Source organism: Bombus fervidus, chromosome 3, assembly GCF_041682495.2.
Source record: "Bombus fervidus isolate BK054 chromosome 3, iyBomFerv1, whole genome shotgun sequence".
Taxonomy (NCBI): Eukaryota; Metazoa; Arthropoda; class Insecta; order Hymenoptera; family Apidae; genus Bombus; species Bombus fervidus.
This window is the reverse complement of record NC_091519.1, coordinates 18,363,351-18,386,476: the sequence shown is the minus strand read 5'-3', so window position 1 is coordinate 18,386,476 and position 23,126 is coordinate 18,363,351. Positions and strand designations below refer to the sequence as shown.

General features: G+C 39.4%; 2 protein-coding genes and 1 non-coding gene across 8 annotated transcripts in view; 2 read left to right on the top strand and 1 right to left on the bottom strand.

The window, feature by feature from the left end:
* LOC139998413 (14 kDa phosphohistidine phosphatase) overlaps positions 1 to 20,630 on the top strand; it is a 61,195-nt gene extending 40,565 nt beyond the window's left edge. The window contains exons 3-5 of one of the 2 annotated variants that reach the window (XR_011803257.1): positions 19,481 to 19,608; positions 19,995 to 20,262; positions 20,445 to 20,630. Coding sequence is in view for 1 of the 2 variants with exons in the window: in XM_072022908.1 (XP_071879009.1) it covers positions 19,481 to 19,608; positions 20,445 to 20,537 (221 nt within the window). In the remaining variant the exon portion in view is untranslated. The remainder of the gene's footprint in view (positions 1 to 19,480; positions 19,609 to 19,994; positions 20,263 to 20,444) is intronic. The other variant, XM_072022908.1, reaches the window with a different exon arrangement.
* Positions 1 to 23,126, bottom strand: part of LOC139998402 (phosrestin-2) — a 174,983-nt gene that overhangs the window by 39,926 nt on the left and 111,931 nt on the right. Inside the window, exon 1 of one of the 5 annotated variants that reach the window (XM_072022888.1) lies at positions 5,701 to 6,444. The exons of 2 other annotated variants lie outside the window; for them this stretch is intronic. The gene's annotated coding sequence lies outside the window, so the exon portion shown is untranslated. Of the gene's footprint in view, positions 1 to 5,700; positions 6,445 to 23,126 lie in introns of those variants that run through there. 2 more of the 5 variants (XM_072022890.1, XM_072022892.1) reach the window with 2 other exon arrangements.
* On the top strand, positions 21,493 to 21,611 carry LOC139986055 (5S ribosomal RNA). The gene has a single exon (XR_011799555.1). It is a non-coding gene; the product is annotated as a 5S ribosomal RNA (ribosomal RNA).

Here is a 23,126-nt window from a genome sequence, read left to right as displayed (position 1 = left end):
ACGCCCGTCTAGTCATCAAGTACAATAGCATCGGATGATAGGTTTATCATATTCGTTTTCTGTCTTTGCGTATTACGTGAGTTCTTTGCATTTTCATAGCTCTTAATTTTTCATAAGTGCATAAAAATGCGTTGTCTAGCAATACAAATATTATAATTAAATAGAATTACCCGATACAAAGCGGTTGGGATGGAAACGAGGTTCGAATTGTTTCAGTCAACGAGTAGAATATTTGATCGCTCGCTCGAATTTAACCAATTTTTTTAACATCCTACAATACCCTCGATCAAATGTTGGACGATCGAGCCGCTCATTTTTTACGCCCGTATAAAATTTCGTCGATTCTCGCTTTCTAACTAACGAACAACGATGGGAGAATGTGATGGAAGGTCCGATGGAAGGTCCGATGGAAGGCAAGACGAGTCTCGGTCATTAAAGAGAGCCATCAATCAGGCTCGAGAAATTAGCCGGGAGACAGGAAAGTATATAACGCGGAAAGCTGATTCCAGTCTATTTTTGTGTCACTGCTTAGCACGTGTCCCGTAAAAGCATCGCGAATTTTCGAGGATTTCCACTTTATTCCTTTATGAAATGTGAATGTGATAGACGTGCAGTCGCGTACATGCTGGTTCTCGTGTATCTCAGGGAAACGAAGAAAAGCTTCTAGTCTAGAAAGAAAAACAGTGAAAACGTGTGGGCGTAGAGATAAAAAATATCGACGTGCGTTCAACGAGGTAACGATCGTTAAACTAGAAAAATTGTTTTATGGCGAGAGTACACGATTCGTAGATAGAATTCTTTTTTTGAGAATTTGAGAGAGGAGATGGAAAGGAAAGATTTTAGATTTCCTCTGTCTATGAATGTCAGAAATGCTTCTAATCCGTAAAAATTTATATAAGCAATTTGGGTATTGTCTAATTTGTTGGAGATATAGCGTACAGTAATTAGTAATTACCGTGCGTGTACCTTTGGTTTTCTTTTAACCGAAGCATGGTACTAAAGAGTATAAAGACATAATGGTCACGTAAATGTACAATCAAAAGTTTGGAATCACTGTTCTACAGAACTGTAAGTTTTCAAAGAAAAGTTAAGTTACAGTTTTGTTTCCTTAGAAAGTTCTTTAACCGAATATCTATTCGAGACGTTAAAAAACAATTATTTTTCCGTACTTGTGACAATTTCGTTCCTGAAGAGGTTAAACGCAACGCGTGTGCCATTTGTCATTTGAAAACGAGCAGATGATCGTTACGTAAATCGTCCAGGTACATTCGATCGGTTACAGACCGTTGGTTATCACACTGGAAGTACTTTGCGTAAGATCACGTAATACTAGCAGCCGTAATCGGATACAAAGCCTATCTTGATTAACCGATTGTCAGGTAAACACGGTTCCGTACTCCATATCCGTTAATTATCCACCGGTGTCTCTCAGAGGCTCAGTCGAGTAATTAAACCATAATTATGAGGTAACAGATTTTTCGACGATCCTAATTGTCACAATCGATGCATTATGTAAGGCAAAACATAGTCACCGTGATAAACGGCCAAGGTCTCCGATATGTAGGTACAATTTAATCGAGTTTGTATGGAGAACTATCGATTATTAGATGCTCGTTAAAATACCTCGTCCTCTTTCGCTCCTTTTTCCGTTTGTACCTTTCGCTGTTCGATTCCAGCGAAAAAGTTGCCGTGTTGTTTTTCCCGCTCCGAGAAGAACGAACCTCTACCTCTCGAGGAGAAACGTTTCATAAAATTCTTTTATCTAAGCATCCTGGTGAGTGGAAGACGAAAAGCACTCGCTGATAGATTAGTTGCGAAAATATTGTTCGCGCAACAGGATCGTTCTTCAAGTATCGCGTAGTTAAGAAAATTTCACGTAGATCTAACAATCTGGATAATGGATTCAAAGAATAACTACTACGCAATTTGATATTTTCCATACAACGCACATATATTATGATATTTCAATTCACAGACGATCTTTTTATCTACTTTTCTGAGATTCAGGGTACCGTATAAGATACGTACAATTCTGAATGTGTGAATCAAAATGAATTAGATCAAAAAGACATAATTCTCTTGTATTTTTTTTTTTTTTTTCAGAAAAGTAACATATCTATGTAACCATTGAATATTATGAGCTATTCATGAAACGATATCACCCAGGATTATTTGTTCGCAAGTATCTTTGTTATATCTTTCGAAATCATGCTTGCGGTTAAAGAAAAATTAAATGTGCACATATTTCTCGATGTACCTCAAAAGCTTCATTTACAATTTCATTATACCTCTTCCATTAACTATACATTTTTTACTTTAAAGAAACTTTGTCCTCCTGTCGGAATACGGATAAACCACCATTACGAACAGAACAAACTTGCTCTCTGGTTCAAATTCTAAATAGGAATACCGAATGTAGGTCTCTAATCCAGATCTGTCTAACACGTAGCTTGAATTTATACTACATTTCGTTTGCATTCAATATCGTGGCTGATGAGTCGTCAACTCTGACGGCTAGAACTTTCTCGTTAGTTACCTCAGGCCGATCCTTGCAATTTACGTAGATGTTCTCGTTACGCAAAGTTGAATCGACGATAACACATCAACCAGTTGACGACAACGGTCGAATGTTCACGAAGGTCCCTAAAACGCGTTGAATTTACGACGGAAGTTGGCTTAATCAATTCCTCGCGAATAGAATGAGTTGCCGCGCGCGAGAACGCCTACGAAATTTTCAACGTATAATCCTTACGCGAGAGATTTCGTAATTCCGTTGCATTACGCTGGATCGTGGCAGCCGACAGTCGCGCTATTTTTCCAAGGGATTAAAACGATTTAGGCTGATGATCAAACCCGTTAATAAGTCAAGCGTACGACCCTCGAGCTCGCTATTAGTTAAAAAACGTCCTCTCGATGTTTAACGACCGATACAGTATAGAATTGGGTCGAAAAATTTTCTGTCCTTTTGTTTTTGTCTTTGAAAAGAAAGAAATAAATTTAAATACAATTTCTATTAATTAGTTTTTAATTCAATTCTCGATATTTATTTATCTGATAATCCATTTAAACTATCTACCGAGTGTTTCATTTTTATTACAAAATTATTCTTTATCTGTAGTGGTTTATACAGTTTTAGATTCGGTGTATCGACTATTTTTCCCGTATGAAAGTTTTATAAAGATTTAAACAAACTACCGAGCGACTGTGAAAGTTGCCATTGCTATAAATTTTATCGTGTAACACTTGTACGAAATACGAAATATCTAACGATGCATTTTGTAACGTGTCGAATAATTCATCGATCAAGTTTTCAACAGTAGATAATTTTTCAAGTAATATTACACCACTTTTTTTATAGCCTTTCATTATTACAAAATATATTTTTGTCCATCTAGCATCATTTTATATTTTCTCTCTTATTATGCTTCGAAAAGGTTATTCTTTTTATGGTTCAAATATACGTACATTTCAACTAATACTTATGATTTATGGAAATCCCTGAATAAAATTGCGAATATATAAATCTGATGACGAAACTTTCTGACTAACTTAACAAAGACAGACATCAGCGTTATATAGCGATAAACGGATGAAATTCTACGCAGTTAGATATTAGCTGGACGATTAGATCTCTTATTTAATCTTCGGTGCGTCCACGTGCTTCTCTAGCTAAACTGTCGATGATCTTGTTGACTTTAGGATGTTTAGTGTAAGGTGAACTCTCGGGAGAATTTCCCTGATCTCCAGAGATTAGAAAGCGTAATTAATCGCGAATTAATTCGAAGACACGCGTCGCGAGACTAACGGTGTATCGAATTCAGGCAGCAGAGACCATCGTGTCTCTCTTATAGTTGACTCGGTGAATTATTCGTTTCTATGACGGCGAGCTACCAGACAAATAAATTTCTAAAGCAGAGCAGACTTCGTCTACTCGGTTTTTGGGCCATCTTAAAATTCCATAAGCCATGGTATCCTGTTTGCTCATACATCTTTCATGAGTGTGTTTGCGCAAGAACAATGAGATGCTTCCTGATACATCGAACGACGTCATGAGTCAGGATTATCGATACCAGAGTGCACTTTGCATACGAAAAATCGCTTTCACGTTTTCCTTGCGCGGTTTGCTTCGTCGAGCTACAACTATACGCGACATATTTATTGACCAGGGAACGAATACAAACAGTGTACGGCATAACTCAATTTATCTGAACTCATTGGGAGACAAACAGTTTGTATAACTGGAATTCGTATAATAGGAGTTCACTGAGTTTCGCACTAGCGTAGTATTTGGACACCTGGTGTAATTTGATCAAGAAGTTGATATTTTTATTATATTTGCAATGTCGTGATGGAAGAATTCCATTGCCTGTTCTTCACCTCTTTCTACAGCTGCTCTGTCAGGTTTAAACCGAAAGAAGCAATTCAGCAGACACGCGCAACAATAACTTTCATTCGCCTGTCTCCATAAGACAAATTTTCACGCACTTTCGATTATATACTGTACCGAAAATAAATATTATCGTACCCTTTAAAATGGAATAACTTTTGTAAAATTGGACCAAACGATCTGATTGTGAAGGATTAGAAGGCTTAGTTTGTTGGATGATATACATAAATAATTAAAAAAAAAAAAAATTGATCAGAATCGCGAAAGAGATCTGAAAGTCAACCAACCCTTAACAACCTTTTCATTTGAGCTTGCAATGAAAATTCAAAAAATTCGTCTTGTGGATCTATGTCAGTCATACACACGCTGAAAATTTGATCGAATTCAATCAACGTTGTTGTGAGTTGTTGTGAGTTGCTGCAAACGGTTTAAAGTGGTCAAAATCGCAGTTTTTTACTAGACTTTCGGTTTATGGCTCTATGACTATAATAAATCTAAATCTTTCGATACCTGTCGTTCGTTTCTGTACCAACTGATTTTGATAAAAATCACTAAGCATGTGACATAAATCTACACGACGTATTGTTTAAATTTTACGGGTCAGATAAAAAAAGTTATAAAAAGTAATCTTCGTTATTTTCTCCGTGCTTCCGACCAACTGCTAAATTAATCTCTTCTAACTTCTAAAAAAAACAAAAAAAAAGATCAAGCCGCTTTAAAAAAGTTACTCCATCTTAAAGAGTATACCGATGTTTATGTTCGACAATGTAGGAATTATTCAACATCTAGGAAGTACACGGTTGCCTGGGATAAGATTGGAGGACTAAATTAAATTACAGAGTTTCATTTCAAGTATATTTTGTGTATTTACAATAATTTAAAAGCGTATGTATTCGTTCATGTAATAGGAGTTCAGGTTCAGTTAAACAGGCTTAAATAGTAGGAAGCCATTTAATCGGACGCGAATTAAACTTTCGTTCGGAAAAATGGAGTTCAGATAAATAAAGTCCTACTGTACCGATCATTGGTAGTTTATACCGATCTTCGAATCATCAAAAGCTTGCTCTTCGTCTAAATCGTTCAATTTTTATTGAAAATTTTCCTTACAACGTGATTAAATTAGCTCCTATTCTTTTCTCCTTCTTTTGTTATAGTAAATCAATCGAATGGCTCGCCTAACCGAGGATTCACGTTCTATTATCGCGATATCATTTACAAAACGGAATAATCCGTTAACAAGTTAGACAAGCGAAAGCGGGCTTGAACAACGCGGCGAATAATGAAAACGCCGCGGGAATTACATGGGAAATTACCTGTCCTTTCGGCTATACCGTTGCGAGCGCGGACAATGCACGTCCAAATATATCTTTCGACTACTTCTAGTACTTGCAAAATTTCTCTCAACAGCAGATTTCTATTACGAGGTGGGAATTCCGATTTTGGATTTTGACTTCTCACGAACAAGACCAATCTTACGTCGGTTTATTTTACTTACGAGCACTGTTTACACCGCGCCACTAGTTGCTAGATCACTGACGCTACACTGTAAACAAACCATCTATCGAGTACCGCGATCTTTATTACATCGGTTCTCGATCATCCTTCTTATGTATCGATCACTTTGTCGAAAGATTGTCTCACAACTTTTCAACTCTTTGAAACATCGTCCCCGCAAAACCTTGAAACGTAAGCCTTTCACGAATAAGTTACGAATCTTGAACCCTAATTTGATCGTTGTTCTTTATTCATTTCTGTTGTCGCTTCTAATTTTTATTCTACGTAGAACTTTGGAAAGATTCGATAACGAGTGATTAACGAAACATTCGAGCGATTCTGTAGGATATATTCAGAACGATCATTGATCGGGCGCAGTTTATGATTCGCGATCGACGTGGTTGTTGGAATTTTACGAGGCTGGTTGTTTTTATTTGTCTGCGAAGCGCGGTTTTTTCGCCAGGGACGCGAACAAGTGGTAAAGCTCGGCGTTATGCCCGACGTCCGAAGTCCAGCACGGCTCGCCGACTACTGAGCCATTCGACGCAGGCGTCGAGGCGCCTGGTCCCTTCACGCGATCTCCTGCTCACTTTCTCACCGAATAGCTCTTTTTCAAACTACCTGTTTACCAGTTGCGCCAATATTACACGAACTGTAACTGTTATTCGCAAAGTCTAATTGGTTACGGTACATTTAATTATTTTTTCGTTGGATGGACAAACAATTTTTTTCTCTTTCACCAAAGAGAATGTATTTTTCATCGGATAATGAATTTATCAAATGCGAATCGTAATCAACGATCGTAATCGCTTGAGCGATCAGCGCGCGGCGGAAAATGAAATACCAGCGTGTTACAGAAATCACGTTACAGAAATCACATTATAGAAATTACGTTACAGAAATTACAATGACAAATTATGCGTGGCATATCTCAAAATAAAGCATACACGATTAAACTTTTAATTGTCGTAACTGAAGTTATTCAGCCGCGATGTATGTCATCTAAAATTCGCTTGCTTTCATGTTTTTTTAACGAATAATATTTATTTATCTCGGCTTTACCTTTTCCCCGTTGGAGTAGTACGATTTATGAATAAAAACCAGTAGATATTTTTTAAATTAGATTTTCCAATTTTGCAACGATCACTTAAGAAACAAAGACCCTTTCGTTTCAAACAATTTTTATCAGAAATATTTTCTCTCCGACTTCCTACTTTCATTTTCTGTGTTTTATTCGTTATCGACGATATCACGGTCGATCGTATCGAATAATTCAGTTGGTCAGAATAAACGCAACGTCCTGCACGAAATCACCGAGTGGCAATCCGACATGGCGATCGGAAAAAGCAATTGCCAAACAACAATACCAGGTCAAACAACCAAACTTCCTAGTATCGTGAATAATTTCATTCGATATAAAAATATAGTCGCAACGCATATTACGCAGAGTCGTACTACACGTACGTACTTCTCATCCCACTCGAAACGTGTTTCTTCAAGGTAATTCGCATTCGACAAACTTATCCACTTTCACCGTTTTAACCATTCTCGTTTCGATGTGCATTTTGTATTCTTTGCTCGGGATTCTTCGATGAAGATTTCGAGATTTCAACCTTGACGAGGTTGCCACGGAGTTCGAGGTGGCGTGCGTAGAAATCGTATCGTTTCGGTCAGCCGAGAATACCACGCGAGTAGGTAGGTTCTCATCCAGCTCTTTTCCCCAGATTCCTGCCGTCTTCGACTCTGCTCAGTGTTTTCACCCTCCGTAACGTTCTGCGTGATTATCGATTCTCCAGTTCGTGCAGAGGACTCGCCTGTATATCTTTAAGGATATAGCGAGAGAATCTAGCCACGTTAAATTATTTAACGATAAAATGGAAATGAATGATTAAAATTCTACCTGTAACTTAAGGGATCCCCCCAAAGCAGCGTTTGAAAAAAAACCAATCTTTTTTACCTTTTTCCTTTTCTCTACATTCCGAATCAAACCACCGATTTTTCTAAACGCATTTCCCAAATCCCATACCATCTAAGATATCACGCGTTCCGATTAAACTAAAGAAAAAAAAAATATATATATATTTTTAAGCGAAAAAAATATGCGTACTTATCCCACAGGTGAAAATCATTATTCCGCAAAATGAAATTCATTTGTCACAAATTTTTCTGGCATTTTTGTGAATTACATTTTAAAATTTCACGGACATATTTTCCAGATGTTACGCTGTAAGAAAATCCAAAAACCATCGATTTGTCCAATTCGGTGTACTAGTAAAACTCCTTAACATTTTTGTCTACATTTTTCGTCGTATGGTTATGAATTAAAAGACTCGTGGAGCGTCATTCGTTCGTGAACGTTATTCTGTGAAATCATTTTCGATTTCACAGAAAAACCAGTTCTCGAGGAGGAATTCAGGTTTGGAACGGCGATAAGCTCGATCAATTTGTGCGACATGCATTATTCATTAACCGCGAACCAATGTAAGTCTGGGGAGCGTGTGAGCAAACGAGAGCACGATCAAAGGTCATCGTATAATTAGCGTGGATATTGATATAGAGACGTAAAACGCCTGTTTGCTATCAAAGGAATTAAGCGCGAGAAGGATAGAAAAATTTCACTAAAATACAATCGATCGCTTTTAATATGTAATTATATTTCAATTCATAAGCTCTTCGAGAGATTCCTCGAATTTCTCGCAATAACGGAACCGTGGAATCATGTTGCAAGTCAAACGTTACAAACGGATGTCACAGGTTGCATTGTTGCGGCAGATAAGCGTGCCATATTTGATTGACGCGGCGTTTGCTGCAAGACGACCCGTGTTCTCTAATTCACAAGATCCCGGAGCTTCGAGTCGAAGTAGCTGTCACGACGCGTTTGTTCCGAACACTAAAACGCGTTAATTTATCAGCGTCAAAGACGCGAAAGGCAATTTGAAAATCATCTTGTCCATTTTTCAAGAAAATACGTAAGAGAATAATTGCACGATGTTCTGTAAAAACCTACCAATCCTCGATGATGTGAAATTAAGTAAATTTAGATCGAAGATATTAATTAAAGAAAAAAAGAGAAGATAATGCAATTGGCCCCACAAAGCCAATTCTACTTAAGAAGATTAAAAATCGTTCGATATGACCGAGTCGTGTTATTCTTGGAATTTGGGGGAAAAAATTAAATCACAGAATTAATTCATCATCTGCTTCGTTTTTCAATGTTCTTCGGAGGTTCAGAGATAGATATTTGATGGATTACAGAGACATTTTGTAAGATAGATATTTCATATATAAGCTTGTAAAAAGGAGGATCACATTGGAGGAGAGTTGCCGAGGAAGAGGAAGGTTCCGGATGACTAATAGCTATAGCATGAAATATTTAGAAAAGAAATGATTCTTCAAGGATACTGACATTTATAATACATAATCGTAATTGTGGCGCATGATGTCGCGGTAGGTTGGTATTTAACGCTAGTTATTTTGTAATTCGCGATGTTAACGATATCGTTACAATATTTTAAAGATTTTAGTTAAAAAAAAAAAAAAAGAAGCAAAATTTGTCGATATCTAATCAAAGCTAGATAAAAGTTCGATAAAGTTGCCGGGAGATGTTCCGACGACGGCCATAGCTTTCATTTCGCGGCAAGTTTTAAGGAAGACGCGCGGATGCGACCACGTTACGGCTAGAAACTTGGATCGAACAGCGAACTTGCTCGACATCGATTTCCTGGCAGTTTCGACGTGAACGATTTCTTGGAAATTCTGGCATTCATTTGTTCGCGTGTCCGATATTTCATTATCGAGTACTACTCTCGCTGCGGGATCGTAAACCTCGAAGCTCGATGCACCGACTTGTGTGAATGGCTCGCGGCTTCCGAGATTGTCAAACTTCTCCGGATACAATCTGTACATAGTGTGTAGGTACGTCGGTCGTGTTTTCATCGGAATCGATTCAACTACAAAACTCGCCCGCTAGGCAACCAACGTCCGGGAAGACGAACAATAACGATGTAAACGATAAAACCATCGAAATGGACCAATGGGGTGAATAGGAATCGAGCGTACCTACGATTTCCTCTTCGCAAACTTCGGTGTTAGAGACACGATAACGATAACCAACTGGACCGAAACGGAAGTTACAAGTTGAAGAAGGTTGTCCAAGCGTTGTAGATTAATTTGACGTTTCTATATAACTGAATACATACAATCAGGGAATATATCTTTAATCTCTTTAATCTCAAGAGGAATTTTAGTAAGAAAATACCGAGCTTATGCCAAGTGTAATATAGTTGTTGAAATATAGAATAACAAAAATTATCACTGCACACGCAGAAAAGTAATACGAATTACAGCCGCAAGCGCAAAATATTCTGCTGTCTTTCGCGGCCTGTCTTTTCTAAATTTCCTTATTCGAGATAGTAGTTCCGGAAAGCTGTTTGTGCACAGTGAGGTACAAAGCAGATATTACATCTATATAACAGCATTCACATCCCAAGGCAATGCATTACCTTGTAAGTAAGCATTACCAATTTTTCATTGCTAATATTAATATTTTTGTTAGATTAAATTGATTACTATTTTTCCCATAGATAATTGAACTTCATAGCTCGCAAATTCCATAATAATTAATTCGCCATTAAGTTATTAATTTTCATCAAATTCCGACGAATGAATCTAAATAGCAGGAGGCGGGGTTATCCTGGCTCATGTATGAATCACGAAATCACGAACATGCTAAACTTTCGATGCAAAGTTATGCCCTTTGAAGGTTTATCTTGTTATCAAATTTATTAACAGCTGAGATACGTTTCTACGTTTATAGGAAGGTTTCACGCGACCGAATAACATCGGATATTCTCCCACGTTTCCTTTGGATACTTGAACGATTAAAGCAGCTTCTGACGAGATAAGATCCTTCGTCTAATTTCCGTCGTTTCCCGTACGATTCTCGTTCGAAAGAGGCGGATTTCTTCGTAGTTTGGCCTTTATTCATTGTCTAAGGATATTCTCACGGCCTGCCCTTGACACTCGATTTCAGCGTGCTTGAAATATACTCTACTTTCCCTTAATCCTTTCCACAGTAATACGTTTTAACGATAGTTTCCACGCTACCCCGATTTCTATTTCACACGTTTACTGCTCGTAAGTATCTGAACATTCTGGCCGATTCTTGCTAATAAGACGTGAATTTTCCCAAACTATTTACATTACTGATAAACAAATAATTAGAACGAATGCTTCCTATCTATTTTGGAATAAGCAGCTTGTAAATGTAAATTATCTATTAGGAAATATAGTAAGAATATATATTTTTATTTGTTGTATGCAATACTACGTACATTCGCTTTTTAAAATATATACGAGTTCGAATACTTTTGATGGGGACTGTAATTCGTTGCTTCGTAACCGGTGAAACAATCCGTGGAAGGTCGGGTAAAACGATTCCAAGAATCGCGATACAAGAGTCCGAATATTGTATCGAAAATAAGGCTAGCCTCGTCGGTCATTTTTTCATCCCCTTTTCGACGATCCTTCGTGAAAAGGGAACCGAGCAAGTATTCGATTACGTGATAAAATATTGCCACACGAAATCTCGCCAATCATCGCGAGAACCACCCTCGATCGTCGGAAGCAAAAGCTACAGATCGCTTGGAAAAACTTCGATTACCGGCCAAACTCTTTCGTCTTCCTATTTATCCACGTCTTGCGGCCATCGTAATTCATCTCGTCGCCAATGTAATTTCTACTTCATTTCCGCGTTCTATATTTCCGTTAGAAATACAAGTGTTCGTTTTCTTTAGTATAAAAAAAATTCGCTGGATCTATGACGCACGTTTTCTCAGAATATATCCGTTTCTTAGGTATCCACGAGGAAATCTACTCTGTTGTAAAACTCGATTAACATTGGTCTGACGTCAATACGTTGAATGCAGGACCATTTTCACTGTTCAGGCTACGCTAGTCATCGATCGTCCATAGTATTGCGATTGTATTATACATCGACTGATTATATTTTGTAGCGTTTCACGATCGTGTTTTGTTTTACACGAAATAACTACAAAGGTCCGACCTAAACGGGAAGTTTAGCATGGGTCACCGATGGCTCACGCGGTATTCAACGCGTTAAAGGACGTCACGCGTGATAAAAGCGTCGTCTCGTTTTACGGTTTTCGTTATCCGCCGTTTCTTATTCCGATTTCGCGGGATTACTTTGGCTTTTACGTCGCTGTTCTAGAAATAAATTAACTCTCCGGCTATGCGTTTCATCAGAGAGAAAGTTTTATTGGCCGGGCACAGTGATCCTCCGTCCATAATCGAGTAACCCGAGTTTTAATCTCATGAAGATTTACTTTTATCCTTTGTGTGCAACTTCCCAACTTGCGGATGGAATTTGATAATAGACATAGTTCTCTGACGTAATAATACGCCACAGAAACAAAACGATATTCGTGATAAAAAGTTTTGAAAGTTATCTTTAACCTTTCTCATATGTTCGAATTAAAAACGTGTCTTATTCGGAATCGTGGGCGCCGATCCAGATGTCCGTCAGAGCAAACGAGATTACAAAGTTTTACGTAAGCCAGTTGGAAAATCGGCTTGAGACAAGCCGCCGGCGAAAGTTAGGTCTACACCACTGCGGCCCATGAAATCGCCAAACTCGAACCATTTTCACGTAAAAAAAAGACATCTTAATACGGATGGAACCTATTTTACTTTTCTCTTGTATCTTTACGTCTTTCTCTTTTGTGCTCTCTCGATCGGGTTTGTTTTCCGAATAAACACGAGTTGCAGGACACAATTGTAAAACCTCACCCAACTCCACCGATGGAAAAGTCGTTCGGTGTACCTTGAACCATTTCTCCTATCTTTGCTAGCTTTCTATTATGTAACAGCAAAGTTTGTTCAAATACTCGTTCATCCGGTAAATACCGTGATTAATCGAACGCATTGAAAAGCATCGTCCATAAGACGAGTTTTCAACGCTTCGGCGATTTAATTATCAGCAAGTATTTCTATCGATGGATCAAAGTATTTGTTCCATTCTCGGCTGGTACACGCTCGAAAATTTTAATCGATTCCCAAGGACGTTAAACAAATTGCGCTAGAACAGATTATCGCGAGTACAATCGCGATCAATCGTTCCGTTAATTGCTTCTTACGGCGAAACGTGTGTCTCGATGGCGTAATCTTCTTGGATCCGGCTGAATAGATTATCGTCGTTAGGCGATTAGCACGGCGCGGTTCGTTCGATCAGCCGATTTAATCCATACCTGTTATTTTTCATAATTTACGGAGATCAAGCGAGAGTTTGAAACATAAACTGAAAATGTGCAGACTGGAGGGATGTTGTTGGTTTGATCGTTTGTGATCCTAATCCTTCGACCGATAGGTTGAATTTTTGCAGAATTTTTCAGCGGTAGCTTGACGAGTATCATTGTACATCGCTGTATATATTATTGCAGCTGCAAAATTCCGCGTAAGTCCGTGAAACATTTATGATCGAATTTGTTTGCAAAATATAAATTTCACGCGTGGGCGAATTAAACTAAGAGTCACGATAACCGTTAATCTTCTAGATGAAGTTTGATTCTCGTCCGATGTATTTTAAATTGCAACTTCGCTCTCGTTGGTATAAATTTCCGGACTCTCTAAGCGATCTACGATGTTGTTTCCAAACTCGAGAAACGAGTCCCAAAATTCTAGCAAACTTATTATCAACTGAATATCCGTCTTTAATTCACGACCAACATTTTCCACTCCTCGTTTCACGACTTAATCAATCCGGCGAGCGTGTCCCCTAAAACTGCTAATTGCAAATGAATATCGCCAGAGTGTTAGTGGCATCGGACCTTAATTTCGAAAATTTGAAAGCGGCATTGAGCGTGTCGCGGACGAATTCGTGTCCCAAGGACGGCCATATCCCTTCACGGTTACAACTTTTCTCCCTTGCTCGGGATAATGAACTTGAGGGCGATGATTATACCGTCCTAATTAACTTCGCTCGACCTTTTTCACGCCTACAAACTCGCTCGCCGATAATTGGACCCTGTTTCGAGTCGGCCGAATCGCAGCGTGCTGCAATCGCGTTTGCTTGTCTCTCGATGAAACGTTTTCAACAGGCTGGCTGGAGCTACAGCACGGCAGAGTGCAAAATTCTCGTTCAACGATTTGCTTTAGTCAAACGTTCGTAAACATCCATGCGTAAAAAAGAGAGAAAATCACGGCGATTGCCGAGTTGCGCGATGTTCGTTCGCATGGCGAACGAAGTCAACCAGTCCATTTCCTTGTTCCATTTCCTGCTTTATTTCACTCTCTCGTGGCAGTAGCAACCTTGGAGAAAAGCTACATTCGCGGTGGTTATCGATGGATGGACCGGAGAGTCGATCGTTGCGTCTTCTCTTCTGGTTTAATCGTGCTTTTTCGTATCGTTGCGTGATATTTCGCCGAAAGGACGATATTTCATCGAATCGCGTGTGTAAATCGATACCATAAATATTGAGTAGCAAAGTTGGAGGCTCGTGACAGCGAAATTGACCCGTCTCACCTGCGTAAATCGGTTGCGCGTTCTCGCGCTGGAGAATATCGTCTGGCGTGATTATCGAAACTTCTGGACAGGTTTTCATCGTGGATACCTTAGCCGTTTTGCCGAATGCCATTCTGATCAGATAAAATGTCTTCCGTTGCTTTGGCTGGCGACTTCTTTTTCGTAGAGAAGCCTACAGTTGCCATTATGATAACATAACGACATCCACGAACTCATCCTTTGGCATTTACTGATACCCTTCAGATATAGAAATCGGCAAACGTTTCGAAACTGATACAAAAATAATTAAATCTGATTCTTCCTATTTTCTCGTATTTTATATTTGTAACAATCGAAGCAAACATGTTTCTACTTTTTTTTTTTACACGAACATGGGTACTTATGACATAATGAGTTTAAGATTGTCTAGATCCTAAAATCTCGTTTAAGATCTTGCCTAACAAATGTTTGCGGGTAAATTTTGAATAGAACCACGTATATCATCGTATATTTACGACGAAGGATCAAAACAGATTTTTCTGCTGCGGAAACCAACTCCGGCGAAGCCAGAGCTCTTTCACCTAGCAACCGGAAGCTTCTCGGCCCTCCACCTTTACCGTGTTTTGCACTTAGCGATTTACCCGGCCGTGCTTTTAGTACCCACTGAGAGACCATGATACCCCTTCCTTATCGATTTCTGGTAATTTCCAACTCACCCCATTCGCTCCTTTCTGACAATATTGCGGCTGATATATATAACGTACATTCACGTCGTCGATCTTCTGGAGGCTTATAATAAATGCCGTTGTGCTTTGTAACCACATCACTCGCTACAGCCTCTATTTTAATCACAGATTTACGCATCGACTGTCCAGCGCTTCCGGATCCAGCGATAGTTGAATCGAAGATGAATTTTTTAACGAAAGAAAAGTCGACAATCTGATTATTAGTATTTAGGTGGATGGTAGAAGTTAGGTGGATGTTTCACTTTAAAAGTTGTAGACGGTGATCGTGTGAAACGCGATTCGCTATGTTAACGATGTTACCATCTCAGACAGCAAGGAAAGGCTCGCGGTATAAATTTAAAATAACCAATAGTCTTTTCGCACGAGACTTATCCAATACCGACCGTGTAGTCCTATCTTTATTTTTCATTTTTATTTCTTCATTATTCAGCGTCGACGTACTCGGGCCGTTTCTACGTCGCGTCGAAACTGAGAAAAACGGGAGCACGGAATTAATGGGATACGCTGCGTTTAGATGGTTCGAGATAAACGTTTTTCCGTCAAGGTTTTACTACGGACGGGACGTGGTCGCCTCGTTTGTCACGCGTGTTACCAGTCTCCTTCTATTCTTTTTTCTTTTCCGGTTCTTCGTCCAATTCAAAAACGATATCGATAGAACCGAAGAAAACCACTCGACAACGTTGTTCTCTCTCTCTTTTTTTTTAAATTCACTGCACGATTCATAGCGATATTTCATCGCTTTCAATCTCAAACCGAGACCGAGCTTTTTCGTCGATTCTGTGACCACCGTTTCTGTGAAATTTATGCGCGTCGTCTGAACGTCGGACAATGAAATCGTGTTTAATATGCACGGGTGTTCTGTCATCAGCGATACCCGCGAGTATACAACCAACGTCAACCGAGAACCACTCTTTTGTCACGTTTTCTTCTTTTTTTCCCTTCCTTTCCCGGATCTGGATAATTGATTTCCCGCTACTCAATAATTCCCTTCATTTATTTCTAATCTTGACGTCAAACTTCGTCCCGAGTTTCTTCGCAATTATTTACGACCTCCGGTTTACAAACTTCTTCGCAGGACGTGTGTTTCACAGCGTAAGAATACGACGATAGTTATTTTTCCTCCAGGGTTAACGAATATTACAAAGTACAGTCGTCTTACAAGTAAACGATTTCCATCCGAAAGGAACAAGGGTCACATACGAATATCCACAGGTCTTGGCGAAATTTTCATTCGTTTCGTGTCTTCCTCCTTTGGAAATCGACCTATAATATAAAACCTTGCTTATCGAAACAACGATAGGAATCGGATTGGTAACCTGGATTCTCATTGCATAAAGAAACACACGTGTTAGCAGATAAGGATAGTTTTATCAAAGAATGATTCTAGAAAGCAAACAATCTGTGCGTTTGCGATTCGTTTGCTCGATACTATGTTTACTATGCAGATTCGTGACATCGATATTGCACAAGGATCAATAGAAAAGATAAATACGACGCGCTCGTTGAAATTAAACGAGTTCATTTGCTCGACGTCGGATTCAATTCTCCCAATGAAGCGACGTTCTCATTCCTTCGAAAGAATGAGAATCTTTAAAAAAAGATCTTTAAAAGAGAAATCTTACTGATTGTATCGGAGCAGAGATCACGATCGTGTTCAAAACGGTCAACGTGTTTTGTAACTTAGCGTGTCTGATGATAATTCGCCGAGAGATTCAAAGTTCCGCGTTCCGTTCGGATTCTCCGCTGGGAGAATTCGATCGTGTCGGGACTTCGGATTGCGAGCGTCGCGACGTGTTTACGTTTCACAAAGCCCGTCGTGACCACACGCTTTGATTAACCGGAATTCGACTCGGTAACGTGGTGTTCGAGCGAAGCCAGTTGTTCCTCCGTGAAACAGAGAATTTCTAATTCTCGGCCGAATCTCTCCACCTTTCTGAACCGAAGATTTCCTCGATTCCGAAGCTTTCCCGCGCTGTCGATCAACCTTGCTCTTCACAGAATCTGTTCGAACGATCACATTGGTTTTAAAGTGCCTTCGTTTTCAAGTATCTTACTTCCGTTCGTCTACGATCTAGACGAAAGATTGAGTTCTACGGGAGATATAAAAATTGTTGGAATCTTGCCAAGAGTCCCAAATCCTTGAACATAGCTACAAGGTTTATTTGAAAAATCATGGAGTTTATATTTCTTTTTCTTTTGAATACAAAGGAACGCGTGGATAAATTGTAAGGTAGAAAATATATATATTTTGAATATTAAAGTGTAAGTACAAAGTTTGGAATACAATATGAGCTGGTCCAGATCCGCACGCTAGCAGCGTTACGCAGTCTTTTGTCTATGCGCTGTCGATGGCTTCGGTGCTTGAGAAAACTAAAGACCAGATGTAGAGTTTTCTTAGAAGCGGCGACCGTAAATTTTAATTTTAAGTTGCGTAAATATACAGAAGACGTATTATTGCATATAGCATATAACTTTTACCATCGTTTCGAGATTATGTTTTTAATTTACATCTGCCATAAATGTATAGAGGATTGTAATATAGAATAACGAGAACTTGCTGTTGCAACCCGTCAGATTTATTTACAAGAATTAGATAAATTAGTAAATATAAATAATGTCGAGAGACGCCTGTACAAACGTATTCGCCAAGACAGTGCATAATTGCTCTCTGATAACTCGTAGATATTGATCGATAATTCCTAGATACTCGGTGTATACTGATTCGCTCGCGATCGCGTCCGTTTATTTATACTGGTCGGGGGAGGGTCGGAAAATTCAAATTCGTCTTTGTTCGACGGTTGCACGTAGCAGCGACGTTGTTTTTCCCGAAGTTTATTTATTATTACATTACGTGTATCCTAAGAATCTTAATACTCCGAGGCAAAACAACAACATGATTTAAAGTCCACAATGTATCTTCCATAAAGATCCACAATGAAGCGAAAGTTTAGCCGAGCTCTAATTTTGATTTTTACTCCATCGTCTTGAAAGCGAGTGTCTCAAGAGAGACACGACGCGTATCCACCAACATTTGCAACGGTGCATCCAGAGATTATTGCGATGCATCGTGCAGGCGTACAATCTATTCGGTTATTCCAAGACTCTATTCGGTACGCGTGGCGCAAATTATTCCATTAGTTAGTCAGGAACGAGACGAAAACTTTCGCGCCCTTACCGCGAAATTAGACAGGGGAGCCATAATGGAACCTTCGTTTCGACTTCCGGCTGGAAATGTCAGTCGTTTTGGATCGTCAAACACGATGGGAATGTTGATCTTTCATTTATATATATATATAACCGGCGATCGTACGCTTATTTAATTTCTAGCAATCAGGAAGATATCGGTTTTCCGTTTCATCGACGAGCGGAGATCGCGGAAATGAATTTTCGCGCGAGATATTGCACAATGAGAGATCCAATTTTTACATGGCAAACGGATACGCTCATAGGGAATGGTCCATCGACTCGATGTTCGTCTTCAAACCTGACAGATATCAAGCTTTTTATTTTCAAATTTTGTTTCGTTTTATATTTTTTGTTTTTATTTTTTATCAATACTCTGGACGGTTCTTAATTCGCTGGTTTTCAAGTGGAATAAAATTTCTCGAAGCGGAACTAGTCTACGAGCTGTAAAGATTTAATCGGCGCATTATGCGACGAAACGACTGGATCGAATTCCCTTTCGTTTCGTTCGTTGACTGCCTGTTTCTTTGTTTTAATGCCTTCGTAAAAATGTTATCGTCGTTGGATTACCTCGGCCAGTTATAGTACCGGGCAAAAGTTTTCAACGATCTTAAATGTTATCGCTTTTATAACGACTAAGCATGTTTATCGAGAACGCTTTACGAAGCTACTATTTTGTTAAAACGTATCTTTACGAGAGAGAATTTTTGTCCACAATGTTACTGGTAGATAGAGAACGTATAAGATTTATTTATAACGCGATAAAAATCTTTCACGATGATATCGATGAAAGTTGGATAACTCTAACGCTAATTTGAAACATTAAACTTTAACAAAATTTATAGAAATAGTCTATACACTATGTACGTTCTGATTAACGGAAGGAAATTTCTTCCTGTTTCAAATTAAAGTAACAGCAAGAAAAATTACTTCAGGAGTGTGCTCGTGTACTAATATTTAGATAATGAAGCGGCTCTCGAGGCGATCCTTGCGCCATCGTTTTATATTATTTGTATATTCCTTTAAATATGTCCTTAAACATATTTTATCGTATGAGGAATTAATTTAAGAAATAAAAAAAGAATGATACTAAAATCTTGATTCTTAAATTAACCTTCGTACTAACCGCATCCTTTTTCTTTGTTGCTTTAGCCGACATTTTTAACGAGGTTACCGAACAAGTGGATTCGATTCGTTATTTGCACTCCAAGTGCCTCGGAGGTGGAAGAATCGAGCACGACCCGGACGAGAAGACCATCAAAGTCTACGGATACTCCCAAGTAAATCCAGAGATTAATGAGTTCTAACGAACTTCTCTGTCTAGTTCGATCTAATCGGCTAACCCTTCGTTCTTTTACATGCTACTAATTTGACACCTACTAATGTTCTACCTCCAACATCGTTCACATCGACGCTTCTCTATCAGGCTCGTCCAACTTTCTTCTCGTTATGTAATTTTACCCGTGTGTAGAGCCGGAAAACTTATCGATAATAGCAACGAACGAAGATTTTATTACGTCCATGTATCAGGGAAACTTCGATAAAACTAATAAATCGTACAGATTTTCTCGTTAAGCGAAGCTCAAGGCTGAACGGAAATTAGATGAAAAGTAAATTCGCGAGCATGGTGGATAAAATCGAATTTCGCCTGAAATTGTGTTTGTAGGAAAAATTTGGAGCGCCGATGATCATTCGCCAGGTTCCTGATTTTAAACAGCCGTCATTGTAGACTAATTATTCCACTTTCAAGACTGGGATGGAGTAGGCGCGCGATGAGATCAGCGAAATTCGCATAAAACCTTATCACATCGCAACCATGATATTCGATGGGTTGAACGAGGTTTATTGGGAGGGGCTGTGGACTTTGGAAAAATGGCTTTGCCGAATCTGGTCGGTGAGACCTCGAGGGGAAGCAATTTTAACGCTGCCTGGGGGTACCGTGTCTTTTTTTCTTTATTCCACGAATCAGAGTGGAGCGTACTTTGGAAACAGATCGTTTCACGTCGTCCCTGCGTTTCGTGGATTAAAGCACTGTACGGAATTCGTAAACCAGGAAGATCCACGGTTTACGACATCTCTGATAACAGAAACGAAAAAACGTTTGCTTTATTTTCAGGGCTTTGGGAAGGCGGATCACGAAGAGACTGTTAGTATACTGAAAAAGAAGTATCCGGACTACTCGATCACTTGGTCGGACGATGGATATTAGACCGGAGAAGGATTCGTTCTGTGCGTCGCACAACGAGAAACGTATTCAAACGCGTTAAACGTATAATTTAATAAAGAGTTTCTATGGCTTCCATTACCGTTGCCTTGATTCTGTACATTTCCTATTTAGCGGTAACACGAGCTAATACGATTTAAAACGTTTAATTATACGTCGTTTAATTGCTAATTGCGACTAACAATCTACTCGTTCGAATGGCTACGAAATTAATTTACCGATGTAACCAGTTCTAATTGATAATTCATTTGATTCGGTTAATTTGATGTCGTCGAGCTTGCGTTCTTTCCTAATTAAATTAGTTTGGTTGATAGGCGTTTCGTTGAACGATCTAAACGCGAGCTATGGACGAAAAACTCGAATCCAAGCATTAAGTAAGAACAGGATAGACGTGACGTTGAATGGAAGTTTGCGTGCTGGTTTACGAAATACCGAACTGCCAAAAAAAGTCAGTGTTCCTTACGCTGTTTGCGGTTTCCTACGGCGAACAGTAAGAATTATTACAGACGATTCGTCATTGATTGTATCATCGAGCTAAGAAATAAACATGACACTTGTAACGGCAACCAACCAACGTCTTGCTCCTTTATCGATATAATTCCTAACAACTTTTGTATCTGTCGCTGTTCCGTATTCCATACCCGAGGTACGCGAACGCGACCCCTGTTATCATCATCAGGGATACCTGATATCAGCAGTCACCCAAGAGCAAGCTGCAAGATCTCCAAATAGATCAGCCTCTCCTCTACGTCGAACATCAGGGTACAATGTAAAATAAAATAGAACCCGTATCACCGAGTCTCGCACTTAATTTCTTCTTACGAAATCTCTCGTGCGTTACTATTTCCATTGCGTCAACAATTCCTAATTACCATTGTATTATATTCGTATATCTAGTAGCATATAAGATTTTTAATAGTCGCAGCAATCTTACATTCTAGCCAACTCTCATACCACGTTGAGTACACTCGTTCTCGTTCGATCACGAAAGTTAAGCAACGTAGGGCACGGATAGTACTTAGATGGGTGACCGCTTGGGAACTCTGTGTGGTGTTGGCTTTTTCAAATTTTTGGACCTGGTGTGTCGCCTCAGCGGTTCCCGGGCACCCGTCGATCGCAAGAGGGGGACGGTCATCGTGGAGGTTTTAGTCGGTCGGAGTCCCGACACTACCACGCCGCTCTTCCCCTAGAAGCGGCGGGTGTCCGTACGGATCTTCTCCACGAAAAAAAAGAAAACTTTTATTTCTTTCTCGAGCAAGCAGAGACAAGTGAAAATTATAGATTCGTTGCTCGCGAATGTGAATCACGGGGAGGACCATCGCTCACAGCCCCTGAACGACGCAGCAGGGAGGACATATCTGCATGCTGTTGAAAGCCATTCGTTGGCCAGGAATCTGGACCTTCGTTAGCTGCCTTTTTCGCTAAGCTAATTTCGGCAACGGCTTAATGGCGAAAACGCGTCGCGCCGGTCGTAAAAATCAATTTAGAAACTTTTTCGTTGGCTGTACGAATCCACTGTCGCGGACATATCCTCTGCGCTATCTTCCGAGAATCGTAGAGCCGGCCAGGATAATAGGGATTACTCGTATCGCCTGTTACAGAGAACGTGGAGACTCTCGGGTTGCACCAGGAAACCACGTCTGCTGCAATTCCATGAAAACTACAGCCGAACGACGCACACTCGAGCCTGTCCGCTCTCCAGGATTTTTGCATAAACGATTCGGCACACGATATAAATCTTAAACGACGCCCGACCATGTTCCGCGCCTATTACCAGGCAACCACCCGTGTGGCCGTGCTGTATGATCGGCGTACAGGCGTCTTACCGCGTGTTCAGCTAAACGTTTGACCATATAGCCTCGTGGTCAACGGATTGTAAACTCGTAACGTCCGTAAGGAAATCGCCGCGAGAAAGTCGATTCTATGTTGATACAAACCCGTGACACGGCGCTTTCTCATATCCTACTTTTTTGGGGTTTTCTGGCCGGTCTGTCCCCTATACCATTTCCGTGTCGCATACGACGTTATCAATTCGATATACCAGTATCTTGTCGGTGTTATAAAGATCTATATCTATACACCCTCTTTTTTCAAATCCTCCATATGTATCTACAAATATATATGTATATATATATAGTTTTAAAACGGCTTGCAAATAGATTTATAAACATAATTTATAAGTATTTAATTAGAACAATACGGTAAAGCTTGCAGTACGACGTATATAAGTTAGAAAGTATTGTATCTTTGCGTAGATTAATTATTTTTAAATAGTATTGTATAAATTGTTAATTTGTATGAATATTATAAAACGGGTGGCATTATATGAATTAGGTTATGTTGATATTAACGATGGAGTCGTGCAATTTGTATAATATACATGCTTCTACATTACTAAAACGTTTCAATAAACGTTTGGTCAAACTTAATCAACTACTTGATCGTTTAATGGTCTCTCCGGCGATCCTAGAGTGACCAATCCAAATGCTTCAACGAGAAGTAGCGTAGAGGAACTTTGAAGCAAAGTTCGGAAACTCGAACCTCGAAAAACAGCTCTGGTCAGGATTAGATTAG